Source organism: Sinohyriopsis cumingii, chromosome 13 (assembly GCF_028554795.1).
Source record: "Sinohyriopsis cumingii isolate HCF-2022 chromosome 13, ASM2855479v2, whole genome shotgun sequence".
NCBI classification, from domain to species: Eukaryota; Metazoa; Mollusca; class Bivalvia; order Unionida; family Unionidae; genus Sinohyriopsis; species Sinohyriopsis cumingii.
Window position 1 is genome coordinate 32,580,362 of NC_142973.1, and position 15,291 is coordinate 32,595,652.

At 33.5% G+C, this 15,291-nt stretch overlaps 1 protein-coding gene across 1 annotated transcript in view; it reads right to left on the bottom strand.

Moving 5' to 3' along the window:
* The window catches only part of LOC149785160 (low-density lipoprotein receptor-related protein 4-like), a 172,658-nt gene that overhangs the window by 74,401 nt on the left and 82,966 nt on the right, over positions 1 to 15,291 (bottom strand). The window contains exon 3 of the mRNA XM_089978939.1: positions 3,159 to 3,278. Coding sequence (XP_089835065.1) covers positions 3,159 to 3,278 — 120 coding nt within the window. The remainder of the gene's footprint in view (positions 1 to 3,158; positions 3,279 to 15,291) is intronic.

Below are 15,291 nucleotides of genomic sequence, written 5' to 3' on the forward strand. Positions count from 1 at the left end.
TCAAATTATTTTGCAGAAACCATTTTTTTTCTTTTAGTACAAGCGATCTTGACCTCTGACCCCTTGTGTTTCTTATCTCAAATGCAAGCCATCCACAAAGTCTAGCAGTGATTTGTGGCATAGGTTTTATGTCATTTCTTGGAGTCCCAAAGCCCTTGACCAAGAACCTTTTACACCCCAAAGTCAATAGTTATTTTCTTTGTCTCAAAATGCATGCCATCTGTTAGGTTTTGCGGAAATCATTCTTCCTTCATGCGATTTCAGTGACATTGACCTCTGATTCCAAAATAAATGCCTTCCTCATCTCAAATTCAAGACATAATGAAGGTCTGGACAAAGAAGATGATAATGAAATAACCATATTGAATGGAAACCATTTTCTTCTTCGAGTTACTGTGCTCTTGCTCTCTGATCTTTCGACTCCAAAAAATGTGCTGTACTTATCATAAATGCAAACCATTTACTCAGTTTGGTCAAGGTATCAAGTACACAAGTCAAATTAATGTATGTAAAGTTATCCTTTTGTCAGTCCCTATAACCTTTGACCTTCTGAACCCAAACTCAAGAGGTTTTTTCCCTGCCCCAAATGGGCTACTGTACTTACAAAGTTTCAAAATGGCAGTTGGTAGAGAACTCAAAATATTGTGTAGAAATAAAATAGAGAACAGATGTAAAGACTGAGAGAAAGACAAACAGACAGATAACATCATAACATTACACGGTCTGCTGTATGGCAGGCGTATATAAGAATTTAAATGCCACTGCATGTAAAATTCATTTTCTTTTAAGAACAGTTGGGCAAAGCAAATTCATCTACTCTGAAAACAGATAATATTTAATGTAACCTGCTGTTTAGAGGTACTTTAAAATCACAACCTACATGTAATTCAAATCTAAACACATTTTCATATGTACTGGCTATTAACATTTCTGAAAAGTGTTTTTTTAAAAATCCATAAATTTCAAAATGACCAGAAATATCTGCAAAAATACCAAACCCATTGTAAATGTGCAAATAAGGCGAATTTATAAAAAAAATCAACTGGTGTAGCTACCTTGATATATTAAACAACTTCAAGAAATGTGAGATTAATATCAGGTTTCATTATAACAGACACTGTAACCACAATGCAAAATATGGACCAGGTTTCATTATAACAGACACTGTAACCACAATGCAAAATATGGACCAGGTTTCATTACAGCAGACACTGTAACCACAATGCAAAATATGGACCAGGTTTCATTATAACAGACACTGTAACCACAATGCAAAATATGGACCAGGTTTCATTTTAAGTCACAGTAACGAGGAGATCTAGATCAGGTTTTGTTATAACAGACACTTTAACAAGGAGATCTAGATCAGGTTTTGTTATAACAGACACTGTAAACACAATGGAACCTAGATCAGGTCATTAAAACTGACACTGCAACCACAATGTAAGCTTCAGATCAGCTTCTGTTATAACAGGGTGAGATCAAGATCTGGTTTTGTTGTAACAGGCACTGTAACCAGAATGAGATCTAGATCAAGTTTCTTTCTGAAAGACACTCAAACCATGAAACAAGTTCGAGATCTGGAATAGACAGTGTAACCACAAAGTGAGATCAAGATCTGGTTTTGCTATAAAAGGCACTGTAACCAGAATGAGATCTAGATCAAGTTTCATTATAACAAACACTGTAACGACAATAAAACCTTGATAAGGTTTTATCATTACAGACACTGCAATTACAATGCGTGATCTAGATCAGGTTTAATTATATCTGACACTGTAACCACAATGAAATCTAGATCAGGTGTCATTATATCTAACAATGTAACCACAATGAAATCTAGATCAGGCGTCATTATATCTAACACTGTAACCACAAGAAAATCTATATCAGGTGTCATTATATCTAACAATGTAACCACAATGAAATCTAGATCAGGTGTTATTATATCTAACACTATAACCACAATGAAATCTAGATCAGGTGTCATTATCTCTAACATTGTAACCACAATGAAATCTAGATCAGGTGTAATTATATCTAACACTGTAGCCACACTGAAATCTATATCAGGTGTCATTATATCTAACAATGTAACCACAATGAAATCTAGATCAGGTGTCATTATATCTAACACTGTAACCACAATGAAATCTAGATCAGGTGTCATTATATCTAACATTGTAACCACAATGAAATCTAGATCTGAGGTGTCATTATATCTAACACTGTAACCACAATGAAATCTAGACCAGGTGTCATTATATCTAACACTGTAACCACAATGAAATTTAGATCAGGTGTCATTATATCTAACGCTGTAACCACAGTGAAATCTAGATCAGGTGTCGTTATATCTAACACTATAACCACAATGAAATCTAGATCAGGTGTCATAATCACAGACTTTGTAAACACTATGAGATCCAGATCAGGTTCCATGATAATAGAAACTGTAACCACAATGACATCTAGATCAGATGTCATTAATACGGACACTATAACCATAATGAGATCTGTACCAGGTATCGTTATGACAAGACACTGTAACCACAAAATGATCCAGAGTAGTTCTTGTTATTACAGACTCTGCAACCACTATGAGATCTGGGTTTGGTTTTGATACAAAAGACAATGTAAATACAATGAGATCAGGTTTTATTATAACAGACAATTTAACTACAAAGCAAAACTGTTACATAATGCAAGATTACAAGAATTATCAGTCATATCTTTTTGGAATCACAATTTCCTTTCCTATTAAGTGTTGGCATTCTTGTAAGAACACTCAAAAGTAAAATGTTGCTAGGTCTAAGTGGTTTACATGACTGGTACAAGTGTCTATTCCTCGTCATCTGCCAAAATTCCATCTCACTCAAAATTATTGTTTCATAAAAAGTTATTATTTTCTAACTGAATTTTTTTACAAGGCATTTTTATTTTTATATAACTGTCCTGAATTTCATTACCAGAACTAAAGTCTAGACTTTGAAGTCCTGATCCAATTATATGCTTGGCTCAAATTTAGGTTGGACATAAACTGACCAATCAAATGTCTCAAATCCCTACAGTCCTGATCCAATAAATAATAATGAATTTCAATCAGGTAGTTCAATCCATTATTGACCTAACTGAAAGATAATTCATTATGTACTTACGACACATCAGTTCATCACTGTCATCACCGCAGTCATTGTCTCCATCACAAACCCACTCCAGTCGTGCACAGTGCTGGTTCCAGCATGTAAAGTGGTCAGCTGGACATTGTGGAGAGTGTCCTGAAGCAAACAAAACAAAGCTCTGAACATCTAACATATCCAATACAACTGTTAGCTACTGGGTCACTCTATGTAAAATTCTGCCACTGAAAACAAAGGGTAAATTTGTTTAACATAGGAGAATTATATAATGAAGAAATAAAGGTAGATCTTGAAAATATGATGCATGATTTTTCAACTGAATTTTGGGTGTAATTGTTTAGAAATTAGCATGTATCCATACTTGTGCAACATAGTATAGACTATCCCCTGGGCAAGGTTCTTTACTCTAAAAATGCCTTGACACTAAAATAATATGCATCTGTTGCTATGCCATAAAACACCAAAACCAAATCAAATCAAATATTCTAATGGTATTTAATACATCTCTGTACTACAGCATACAATCAAATAATGGATGGTTCACAACAAAATTAATAAATTAACAAGTTAACCAAATGTAAATGAAAAAATACAATGCTCATTGTTAAACACGTGATTAATTGTTCTTTATCCAGTATTCAAATATTCAAATTAACAAGGTTCCTTTTACGGTCTGGATGACATGTCATAGAGAAGTTTTAAATAAAAGGAACAACAAAGGTTGCAGGTTCAATACTATTTGCTGCAGTATCATCAAAACATTTTCTCAATGAACTCTGAAGTAATAAATTATTCAGACAAAATCTAATTATGAAATACAGCAATCCCTCATAATAAGACCTTTCATTATAATGTCATTCCTTTTATAAAGATGGCATATCCATGCATCCTGTTAAATTATTTAGTAGTTAAATATATATAATGTACTACAATGTAAGGCAGTCTCACTATGATGTGGTATACTCTATGGCTCCAATGGACAGTGTTATACTCAGGAAGTACTTTATGTATAATGCAATTCATTATAAGATCGTCTCACTATAAGGTGATATATTCCATGGCTACAAAAAGATAGCTATAATGAGGTAAAATTATATTAAAATAACTAGACTTTTGGCATTTTATGTGCGATGTAAATCAGCATTTCCTGTCTCCAAAACTAATTTCTGAGGAATCTACATTAAGCAACAGCAAATAATTACAAGCTTGACTACAAACTGAGGAATGTTTAATTGACTGAGTTTTTCTTGAAGATAATTACTGCATGCCAAATAGAAATAGAATATTTAGTTGTAGCTATTTTAAGATGAAAATAATTTCTTTATGAGACTTCATTAATCTTCTTTCTAAAATGTTTCCTGATCAGTAGGCCACACAATAAAGAACTTACGGCTAGACATAGGATTTATCAGCAGGCCATACAATAAAACCTATGACTGACAATAGAATTGATCAGTAGGCCACACAATAAAACCGATGACTGGCAATAGAATTGATCAGTAGGCCACACAGTAAACAACTTATGGCCAGATATAGGATTTATCAGTAGGCCACACAATAAAACCTTTGACTGGCAACAGGATTAATCAGTAGGCCACACAATAAAACAACTTATGGCTGGCATTAAGTAGGCCACTAAAGTGTACCATTAATTTTGATTACACAGTAAATTAACAGAAAGCTTGCACCACACACAGGAATCTGGAAACTGGTACAAGTGACTACTGTTAATTTGACTTCATAGCAATGTATCTTTTTACATCCCTCTTTTTTCCATCTCCAGAAGAAGAAGAAGAAAAAATTGGCAATGAGTTATATCTTGCTAAACTTTCTCTGCATGTCCTCCAGAAATCAAATCCAACTTATTTTTGACAGAGAATCAGTAATAATTGGAAACTTTTTATCTGTCTGAATATGTACAGTGAGCCAGAGCCTGAGGAAACCAACAAGAAAATCAAACTTTGTTCATCACATGCCAGTTTCATTCGAGAAAACAAAAGGTAAAAAAAACTCCAACAAAATGGGAGAAAAAAAGAGAGTGCTGACCTGAAACAAAGCACCAATTTTCTGATCCATCAATACATCAGTTTATCAAGTTATTTCCCAGATAATATATCAGCATAAAAAGTCTCCTAACAGACACAACACTGCATATAATGGCATAACTTGCCACTCCATATGTTTCTTGTATGATCAGACAGAAGTAAGTATAAACATTAATGACTTTTTCACAGGATTGGATGTTCTGTTTCTTTTCTAGGTGAGAGTAAGAATGCAATAAAAAAAGTTATCATTATCATCTACAGCAAGCACCATTCTACAAAAGCTTTTTGTTGAACAAAAATCTCATTTGTGCTGGGAGACAGGCAGATATATATTGCCTCTTTTTACCAGCAAGTTCTTTTCAAGAAACTTCTTGGAGGGTACAGTCAATTATCCAAATTACACAAAGATATCATCCATTCAAATAAAACATGGCAAAAAAATTATTTACAGACACATTCCACAACATATTCACTGAAAGACTGACCCAGCACTACGTTTTGCTGTCATCACTGTACTAATTAATTTTCTTATAAAAATTCCTTAATTTTTCTGAATTTTTATGAAATCTAGTGCATCAGTTCATGTTATGTTACTATTTATGATACAATACACATGTACACAAGCATCCCTAAAAAGAACTCATGCATTAATGCCTGGAAAAAAATTCCAGGAATGCAAAACAATAATTTTGTTCTGTCCTTTTATTCTTTTTAATTACTGAGTACTGCAACCATCTCTGGTATTCTTGAGAAACTTAAACATGTTCACAAGATACCTCTAAGCGCAATGTAAATTTTGTTATAGCATTTTACACTGAGGTCATGAACTGAAACTCACTGAACACTGACGCGATATACCTGCATGTCTAGTTTGGTTAAATGTTTAATTGATATTTTGGAGGGTAAAAAGTTATTCCTGTTGCATATTTGAAGTATTCATCAGTTATATGAAAAAACTGAGTTTCATAATAATCCATTATACTTGTACTATCATGTGAACAAGCACTGCAGCTAAAATCCATGTCATGACCTTTTGACCTTAAAATCCATGTCAAAGTGCTGACTATTAACATGTTCATTTAAATGCTACTGTATAAAAGGTCTGGTAATAATCCACTTCAATATGTACAAGAAAATTCCAAACAATGACCTCAGATTTGATCTAAAGGTGAATTAGGTTTGGTTTTTAAAACTCCACAAAGTAGAGATATGTTGGCATTTGATCAGTGCCATTTTCATTCAAAACAAATGAAATATTGCAAGAGTGTTTTAGTGTAAACCCATTCAATCACAGTAGTGATAACAATATTTTTTATACAATGGTGCCATGTCAGAGGGCACATGCACACCACCTTGATTCAGAACTTGATACATATTACCATACTAGTATGTTAACAAGACCATCCATTCAGAAGAAGTAGCCATATACAGGTAATGATTTTCCACATGGCCATCAAAGCAGCCATTTTAGAAGATAGAACAGCATTGTTTTCATTTAGGACCAACTAGACACTGTAGCAAGACTTTAGTGAAAACCATGTCCATATGACTATATATATAAAGGATTGGCAATATCATGGTTTTCAAGATGGCCAACATGGAGAGTAGCATTGTTTATATTTAAGACTAACTACACATCAATAGAAGTCTTTTGACAAAATCCCATTGTTGATATGGTCATCCATTCAGGAGGAGTAGCAATAAAAAGATTTTCAAGATGATCATGGTTGTCAAATTGGTACCCTTTTCATTTAGGACCAACTAGACAGCAAATGAAAACCCCATATTAGGACAACAGGATGCAATAACAGATACATAATTCAATTTTTCTTGTTACCCTTTGTGTAGCCATTTTTGACAGGATCATGTACAGACCATTCACTGAGCATTGTGGAACCAAAACACTTTGTGATGGTCAAATGGACACCATGTTCCATTTTTGAATTAATATCATTCAGTATTACTATATAAATGAAACCAATACTGCTATATAAGTGAAAATCAATAATACATACATCTTACTTGTGGACAAAACACACATGTACAGAATTCAATTTTTTAATACACAATCTATACATTAATTAGTGTTAAAATAATAAACCGATCACCGACTGTAATAGATCCATATATCAATCATATTTGTTTATATGTTGATTCTCTTTTGATTACTCCTTGAAGTTACCTGTTCTGACTAGTTCCATTTAGGAACAATTCATTTTTTTATATTCGTTGTTTAACCATGTGTGCATCAGTCTGTTCAATCAATTGTTGAATTAAATGTGCATGAGTATGGTGTCAGATTCATTCATCACACAATTACAGCAAATAAAAAAACTCATTCATTAAATTTCATTCAACGTCTTTGCTAAATCTAATTTCAAACCAGCTTCATCCTGTTACAACTGAATTGCTGATTTCATTTAGGCATCTTATGCTTCTTAATTAAAAATAATTATCATGGAAATTTAAACATCTGAACTGGATAAATTAACATCAACTAAAATACTGAAAAGTACCGCTTAAATACTCTCAAGCAGCTAATCTGAAGGTTGTTTTGGGAACAGTGCAGTGCTTATATATTCCAAGAATTCACATTCCACAAAAATATAGAAGAAGCCAAGCTTAAGTACCAATCAAAACATTCTTTTAAACCCTGCCTCAATTATCTTAAATTTTCTTTCATATTACTGAAATCTAAGTGAAATTTTCCTGCACTGCAAAAGTTTTGAATATCTGAGACGATTTATCTTTCATTTCCCCATCACTTAAGCAATGTGCAATAAATCACATGTGAAAACCAGGCAACTGAACTGTCAGAGAGGATTTTCATCTAAAACTGCAGCTACTTTATCAAGATTGGCAAAGAATAAGAGATAATTGGAAAACGTTGCAACGGATATGATATTTTACATTGGAGATAAGATCTTGTAACATTTCACATCAGTCTACTTGCCAACACATGTGCCAGAATGTAGGATCAAGAGTAGTGTAAATGGCATAGTAAAAACTTGCATAGTTTTACATCATGGGCTATAGAAGATAATGTTTGACTTGATTCAAACAATATTCACTAATGGATCATGGTAACCTTCACAATGGCCTTGTCACCTGAAACACTACTGGCTCCTTTCTTCCCCTAAAAGGCAAACTATTATGTTAAGAAGTTTAGGGAAAGAAACTGGTATCGAATACAAGCTGAAATGTAAAATATATTTTCTCTATTAGGCTCAATATGACCTTGATCTTTTAAATATCTTGTCTAAACATCAACAGCTTATTTCCTTTCCATAACAGGTCGAGAAAACTTGGAATACTTGGTGCCAATATGTCATTAGTAAACTAAATTATTATATACACAAAATGTTTATGTTATGTGAAAATGACATAGTGGTGTTAACCTTTTGACCCACAAATCAACAAGATCTTCCAGCCCAATTTCATGCCATCAAAATTTGGTACAAATCTCTGGTCTTCAAGACTTCTGTACAGAATATTTTGTTCTTCTCTAGTTCTTGTGTAGTTTTTGTGACCTTGACCTCTGATCCTTTGACCCCAAAAATTAATATATTTATTTCTTGTCCTAAGTACATGCCAACTATAAAGATGTCTAGAGACAAGTTCTTTTTCAGAAACCACACTTAAATCCTTTGTGACATTGACCCTTTGACCATTTTAACTACAATCAAAATTTATATTTTACCCAGATGGAACCATCCACCGAATTTGGCGAAAGTATGTGATCTACAACTGAAATCATTATGCAGACATCCAATTTTCTTATGTTCCTTGAATCACCATGATCTTGATATTTGACCTTTCAACCCCAAAATTGAAAGGATTCTTCCTTGACCCTAGTGCAATCCATCCACAATGTTTGGTCCTGGTATGTTGTTTAAAACTACTTAACACATGGAAACCCCAAAACAGATTCAGAGAGAAGGACTGACAGGCATTACTAATATATCACAAATTGATGATAATCTCTAACTAATGCTAAGCAATAATCATTCAAACCTATATAGAAAGATTTTCCAAAAACTATTTTTAAAAGTAAGCCTGGAATGATAATTTTGTTCAAATAAAATAAAAATGATGACAGCAGATTTTCCATTCATGTAATATTTCATACAACTGACCAGATGTACTAAAAAATTTAAAGCCATCTCTAATAAAAAACCAATGGCAGAATACATGATTAGACCATAGGTTTTTCTTTTTCAGTCAAGGTTTTTCTTAGAGCAATATTTATTTATTCAAGTGCAATGCATTTCCTATTACACCATTATGGGTGAGGGTGTGGATAAGAAATCTATCTTGCCAGACACAAGTTTAAAGAGGGAAGAGGAAATTTACTTTGGCAAACAAACTGTTTATAGAAATGATGCAGGCCAAGTCAGCATTCTTTCAAATTTGGTTTTCCTTCATGCCCCATTTACTTAAATGCATTTCCATCTCATCTTAGCATGATCAAGAGGCACTGCAGGAATCAGATACTCAAACCAAAGAATGATTTCAACTCTACTGTACACATCAGTTCCATACCAAATTGCTTAAATTGTCAACAGGTAGAACTAATGCCACAGAAGCCTGCAGTTCATAAATTATTACATTGGGGGATAAAGAACACAACATTTACTGGAGGCTAGAAACTTCAAACTTTACCTTTTATTTGCTCTCAGTGTCATTTTCACATTAAATGGAAAATGATACTGCATGCTCCCTTCAGCAATGGTTTACCCTCTTTCAAGGGATCTGATATGTATGGGTGTGTTGTATAAACCTGCATGATGCAAGCAGAAGCAGAATGCCTCTGAAGAACTATTTGTTTCTAAATGCTCCATTTCATTTTAAACTCATCATGGCCACAAATCATCATGACAAGATGATAGAATTTAGATGAGGAACTAAAAAACATTTCCAAATGGGAAAGTAGCAAAAAGATGTGTGATTCTGAATTTCTGAATGCACTAGATTTCTCTGGAAATGATGTTTGTATTTCTGCATATGCACCATTACCAGCACATCTAAATGTGTATTCCAGTTAATTAGATATCCCCAATGCATTTTCCAGTTAATTAGATATCCCCAATGTATTGAGAGGGCATGCATTGCAATATGATAGACCAGGAAGAAAAACTGTAATTTAGTTGGTAAATATTTATACATTTCTAGGTTTTTAAAAAAATTCAATATTTGTAAATGTAATTATCCACCTAGTTCTGTATCTATCCTGGCAGCATGCACTGTTGATGGCTGCATACAATAAAATTATTAGCAACTTCGGAAATATTCTAGTAGGTAGGTAGGTAGGTAGGTAGGTAGGTACATATGCACTAATTAAAAATGACATGCCTAAATTTTGATGTAAAACATAAACTGCATTATTTTGGTGGAGCTGTGGTAATTTTGTTGGTAAACCATTGGATTCATAATGCACATGTCACTGGTTAGGCATCCACCCAGGCTAACCCTGGTCTGACTACATAAGCATCCTCTGGGAAAAGCACTTAGCTCCCATTTCCCTTTCCCAACCATGATATAGCCAATAATGTGTTAAAAGTGCTATGAAAACCAACATACATACATTATTTGGGGGCTATGTGTGTGTATCAAATATAGATACTGTCAAAACTCATTAAAATATAACCGCCTCCTCCTGCCCCTAAAAAATGTCCCAATCTGTTTTGACTTGATTACCTCCTGCCCCTATAAATGCCCCAATCTGTTTTAACTAGATTACCTCCTGCCCCTATAAATGCCCCAATCTGTTTTAACTAGATTACCTCCTACCTTATAGGCATGAATAATTAGGTGTCACAATTAATCAGAGAACTTGGCAATATAAATTTACTCTCAGAGCGACAAAAGCCCTCTTTTTCTACATCTGAAAAATGAGAGAGAGACCTACAGATTAGAGCAGTCAAAGCTGCAAACAGGTCAAGCATTGCTTACACTGACAATCAGCAAGTGAAAAGTGAGCCAGGAGGATATCCCATAATGTTACTCCCCGACTAAATACACATCAAGATTTACAGGCAACAATGCAACCAAAATGAGATGATATCTAAGGAGACAAATGCAGTTTATGCACAGATGATCGAACACACACATGTGGACAAATAATCAGTTATCATTTGGGTATCACTTTATGTCTGAAAAGAACAGAGCAGTGATTTCCCTTGATATGTAGGGACGTGATGTGTGAAATGCTCTCTTGGATTTGTTGGCTACAAAATGGAACCCAAGTGTCCAAAAAAAAAAGGAAACCTAATGACAGCGGAAATCATAGCTTAGAATTCAGGGGTATAAAAAGATACCTCTAAACTCAAAATTATAAAATGGCAATTTCGAGGGATAGTGCTGCTTAATTTAAAGAATTCCTATGCAACACAAAATTCTATCTAATTTAGGCCCTAAAATATGTTGTTGCTCATACCATGCTCAATAACTCTTTGACCCTTTTAGATGCAGTAATTTGTGATTGGACCACTCATCTGCTTAGGGAAACATAGGTCTGATTTATAAACAAACAATGTTTCTGTTAAAATCAATCAGAAGATCTGATCTATAATTTGTCGAGCAAACTATTAACTGGTTTCAACTCAATCTAACTAAAATCAAGACAGACACTGCAAAGAGGTAATGTTCTGAGACTCCTCAATATACCAATCAAACTACAAACATCACATTTATAAAAGTGAAGAATACTATTTAGAATGTAACATTTCAAAATGATCATCAACTCTAGCATGAAATGCAACACTTTATCTGATAGGTTACTAAAAATAAGTGGACTGGGAATTCCCAAGGTCGCAAGAGCATGAACCTATATTGGTGTCTGTGAGGTCTACTAATTATAAGGTTGAATTCAACTAATACTAGTACTTGAACTTATCTCTTCAAATTGAAATTCTGATGGCAATAATAATAATAATAATAATAATAATAATAATAATAATGCTTTATTTACAGAGGGTGACTCATTAGTCAAGGACTATTCTCCCTTGAGGCCCTTGTCTGAGTTCCACTACTGAGTTACATGAAAATGTCTGCATGCATCAGGTGTATGTTTTGTTAAGGTGACCTCTATATGATTACCTGTTGTCTGCAGAAAATGAGGCAGCAGTAACAAGAACCTAATCAGGTCACTCACTGCATATAAATATCAAATTTGGTCTTGTTTGGCTTAATAATTCTTCAGCTTTCTTGCTAACAAGAAAGTGTGCTGGGCAGATAGCACAAAACCAATAAGTCTCCCACCCTTGGGAGGGAAGTTATAAACATGCCTTCTAAATTTCTTATTTCATCTGTCTACCTCAAGATGTTTTTGCTTAATCATGCAAATGTTTCTCTGCAAAAAAGTCCAAATAATTTAACAAATGTTAAGAAAAAATTAAAAATTGCAATGAGCTGAACATCGTTCATGTTCATAAACTGACAAATATACTTGCAAAAAATGTCATTATGTTGGGGAGTGGTTGTTTCATAATCTTACAAATTTATGAAATCAAGATTCTGAGACCTGCTACACAAAGTGGGGAAAAAAGCCTTGAGGAAAGAATTGTTAATGTAGTATAAAATTTTGATCATAGTTTAATTCAATTAATATCAACAATTCATACATTATGAAAATGGTGTGATTTTGGTGGCTGTTTTTAAAAAATAGAATATAAAACATTCCAACACAACAATAATGCTGATTTTTTTTACTGTTTTATTTCATATGGGATTAAAACCAATGCTATACATATTGGCTTACACTGCAAATAACAAAAACCCTGATCTGCCATTGCAAAATGGTCTATATTGATTATTCTAATGTGTGCTCCTAACAAACTGCACAGACCAAGATCTGCTGGCACATTAAGGGTCTGTGCATTTTGCAACTGGACTGGACTTAAAAGTAACAGCTATTACCATTATTTGTCAACAGCATCTTGAATGCTGTGGCATATTATAATGGCACCTCTAATATTTTATAGAGTTTTGCTTATGTCAATAACATAATCAGAAGGCTACAGTGATAAAAAAAAATTACCTGAAGGCTGCATACAAAAAAATCAAAGGTTCTCCATCCACTGATAAATAAATTACCAGCAGGATGCATAAAAGAATTTTGGTTCTCCTAAGAAAGCATATAACTGCAGCTGACAGATTATGGATTCTGAAATCTTTTAGGATGTAAAGCCAGCATCAAGTATGCAGAGCTTGGAACTTGTAAAAACCAGTAAAAATGCTATCAAAATGTGAAGGAAAAGTCTTGGCATGATCAAGAAGACAATCTCAAGAAGCTCCAGGCTACCATACAAATCAGAGACTGACGCTGAAAGCCCACTCAGATGGCAGGACAGCTTCAATAATCTTTACAAATTTCTTGAAAGCTTGTCCAAAAAAAAATTGCTCTTTCTCTTCAAGGTCCAACATAATTTTGTGCCCAGAATCAAGATGCTGCCAAAATGCTGGGTTGGGCTACCATATATTAAAGCCACCTAGTCCTGTGGGCTACTGCATAATATCATGAAGTGTTCTATATATTTTTTCAGAAAGATCCTAACAAAACTCTTTCCTAAGTTAAATAATGACACTTAATAAGATAAAAATTATAGTCTTAAAGTTTAAATGTCACATATTCAAGTGGGAATCTGTTCTGGAAGAAGGACCTGATATTTTGAGTAACAACCAAATGGATGATAATATAAGCAATCATTATTTATTATATCCCTTTGATGTTTTTAATACCCTGGAGTGTTCCAAATAGCTATCTGTATGCGAAAGTTGATATGGTTTATTGCATCTTTGACAAACAATATCGTCTACTTGACCAATGTGTCAGTGGCAGAGAATAGCCACGGAATTCAGCAATTGCTATTGCAACAACAATGTATAAAAATTTAAAACTTTGCAAAGAAACTATATATTTTTTAAAATAATAATCACTCACCCAACAAGCTTGAATCAAGAATAAGAATTACGTTCTAAATGATTCAAATCCAATTTATTTCAGTACACCAGATGAAAACTATATAAATTCAATTGATGCAATGAAGCAAAAAAGTAAGTTTAAAAGAAAGGATATTTATGAGAAAGTCAAAACTTGTGTAAAATATTTTCAAAATAAGAGGGTTCCCAGTATCTTCTCTTATTAAACAAAAGTACGCAAATTCATCGAGGACTAGCAGTCAGTTATCTGCCCTTGAATATTCAGAGGCATGCCACTGCTACTGGTCCAGCAGCTGATATACACAGATATAAATGTATGTCCAAAGTATGTTTTGTTACCAATCACGAAATCAAAATTTGGTTTGATAACGATTCCTCAGTTGAGTGAAGATTTAAGGGGAAAGATTTATATATTAAATGCGTTTCTTGGCACGTGTCGATGTACAATGTCATTCATGAAAGCAAAAGTATCATTTCTTCAGAAACGGGTGATTTTATGATCCTAATGTGGTTCCATGATGAAGCGCACTAACCATTATACCTCAGCCAATGGGTCTAATTTGTAAGAAAGTATAATTTTACCTCCATAACCTGAAATATCAAAGACTTAAAACTTATTTATACTCTTTGAGTGAACGTGTCATGTTTTACTTCAGCTGGACTTCAAAGTTATGCCAGCAAAATATTCCACATGTAAGTGAATTTATTTTTCCCATCAAGCTCTCTTTTAATTTTTTACATTTTTATTCAGATGTACTTATTACACTCACAATCAATTATAAATCAATATTTAATCATTTACTGACTTCCACAATTTTCAAATTTTACTCTTTGGGCTGGACCTATCATTTTTTCAATATGAACTCTTGTCCTACTTATTTTTCTGTCATTTAACCCAGGCACAAAATAACACACATTTGGTATAATTAAAGACATTTTAATCTCACAATTCACCTGATTGATTTGAAAATAAAACTCACATTGTGGAACTCAAATGTACATATTAGTCTAAGTATTAAATAAAATTTCACCACTTTGAAGGCCATATTTAAAACTCAACAGTAAATGTACACTTCCCTAAGAAGAGTTTTTCCTTGATTAAAATGATGACTATCTTTTTCAAATTCAATGAAAACTTACATAGAAATGTACTTGGTGTGCACCGC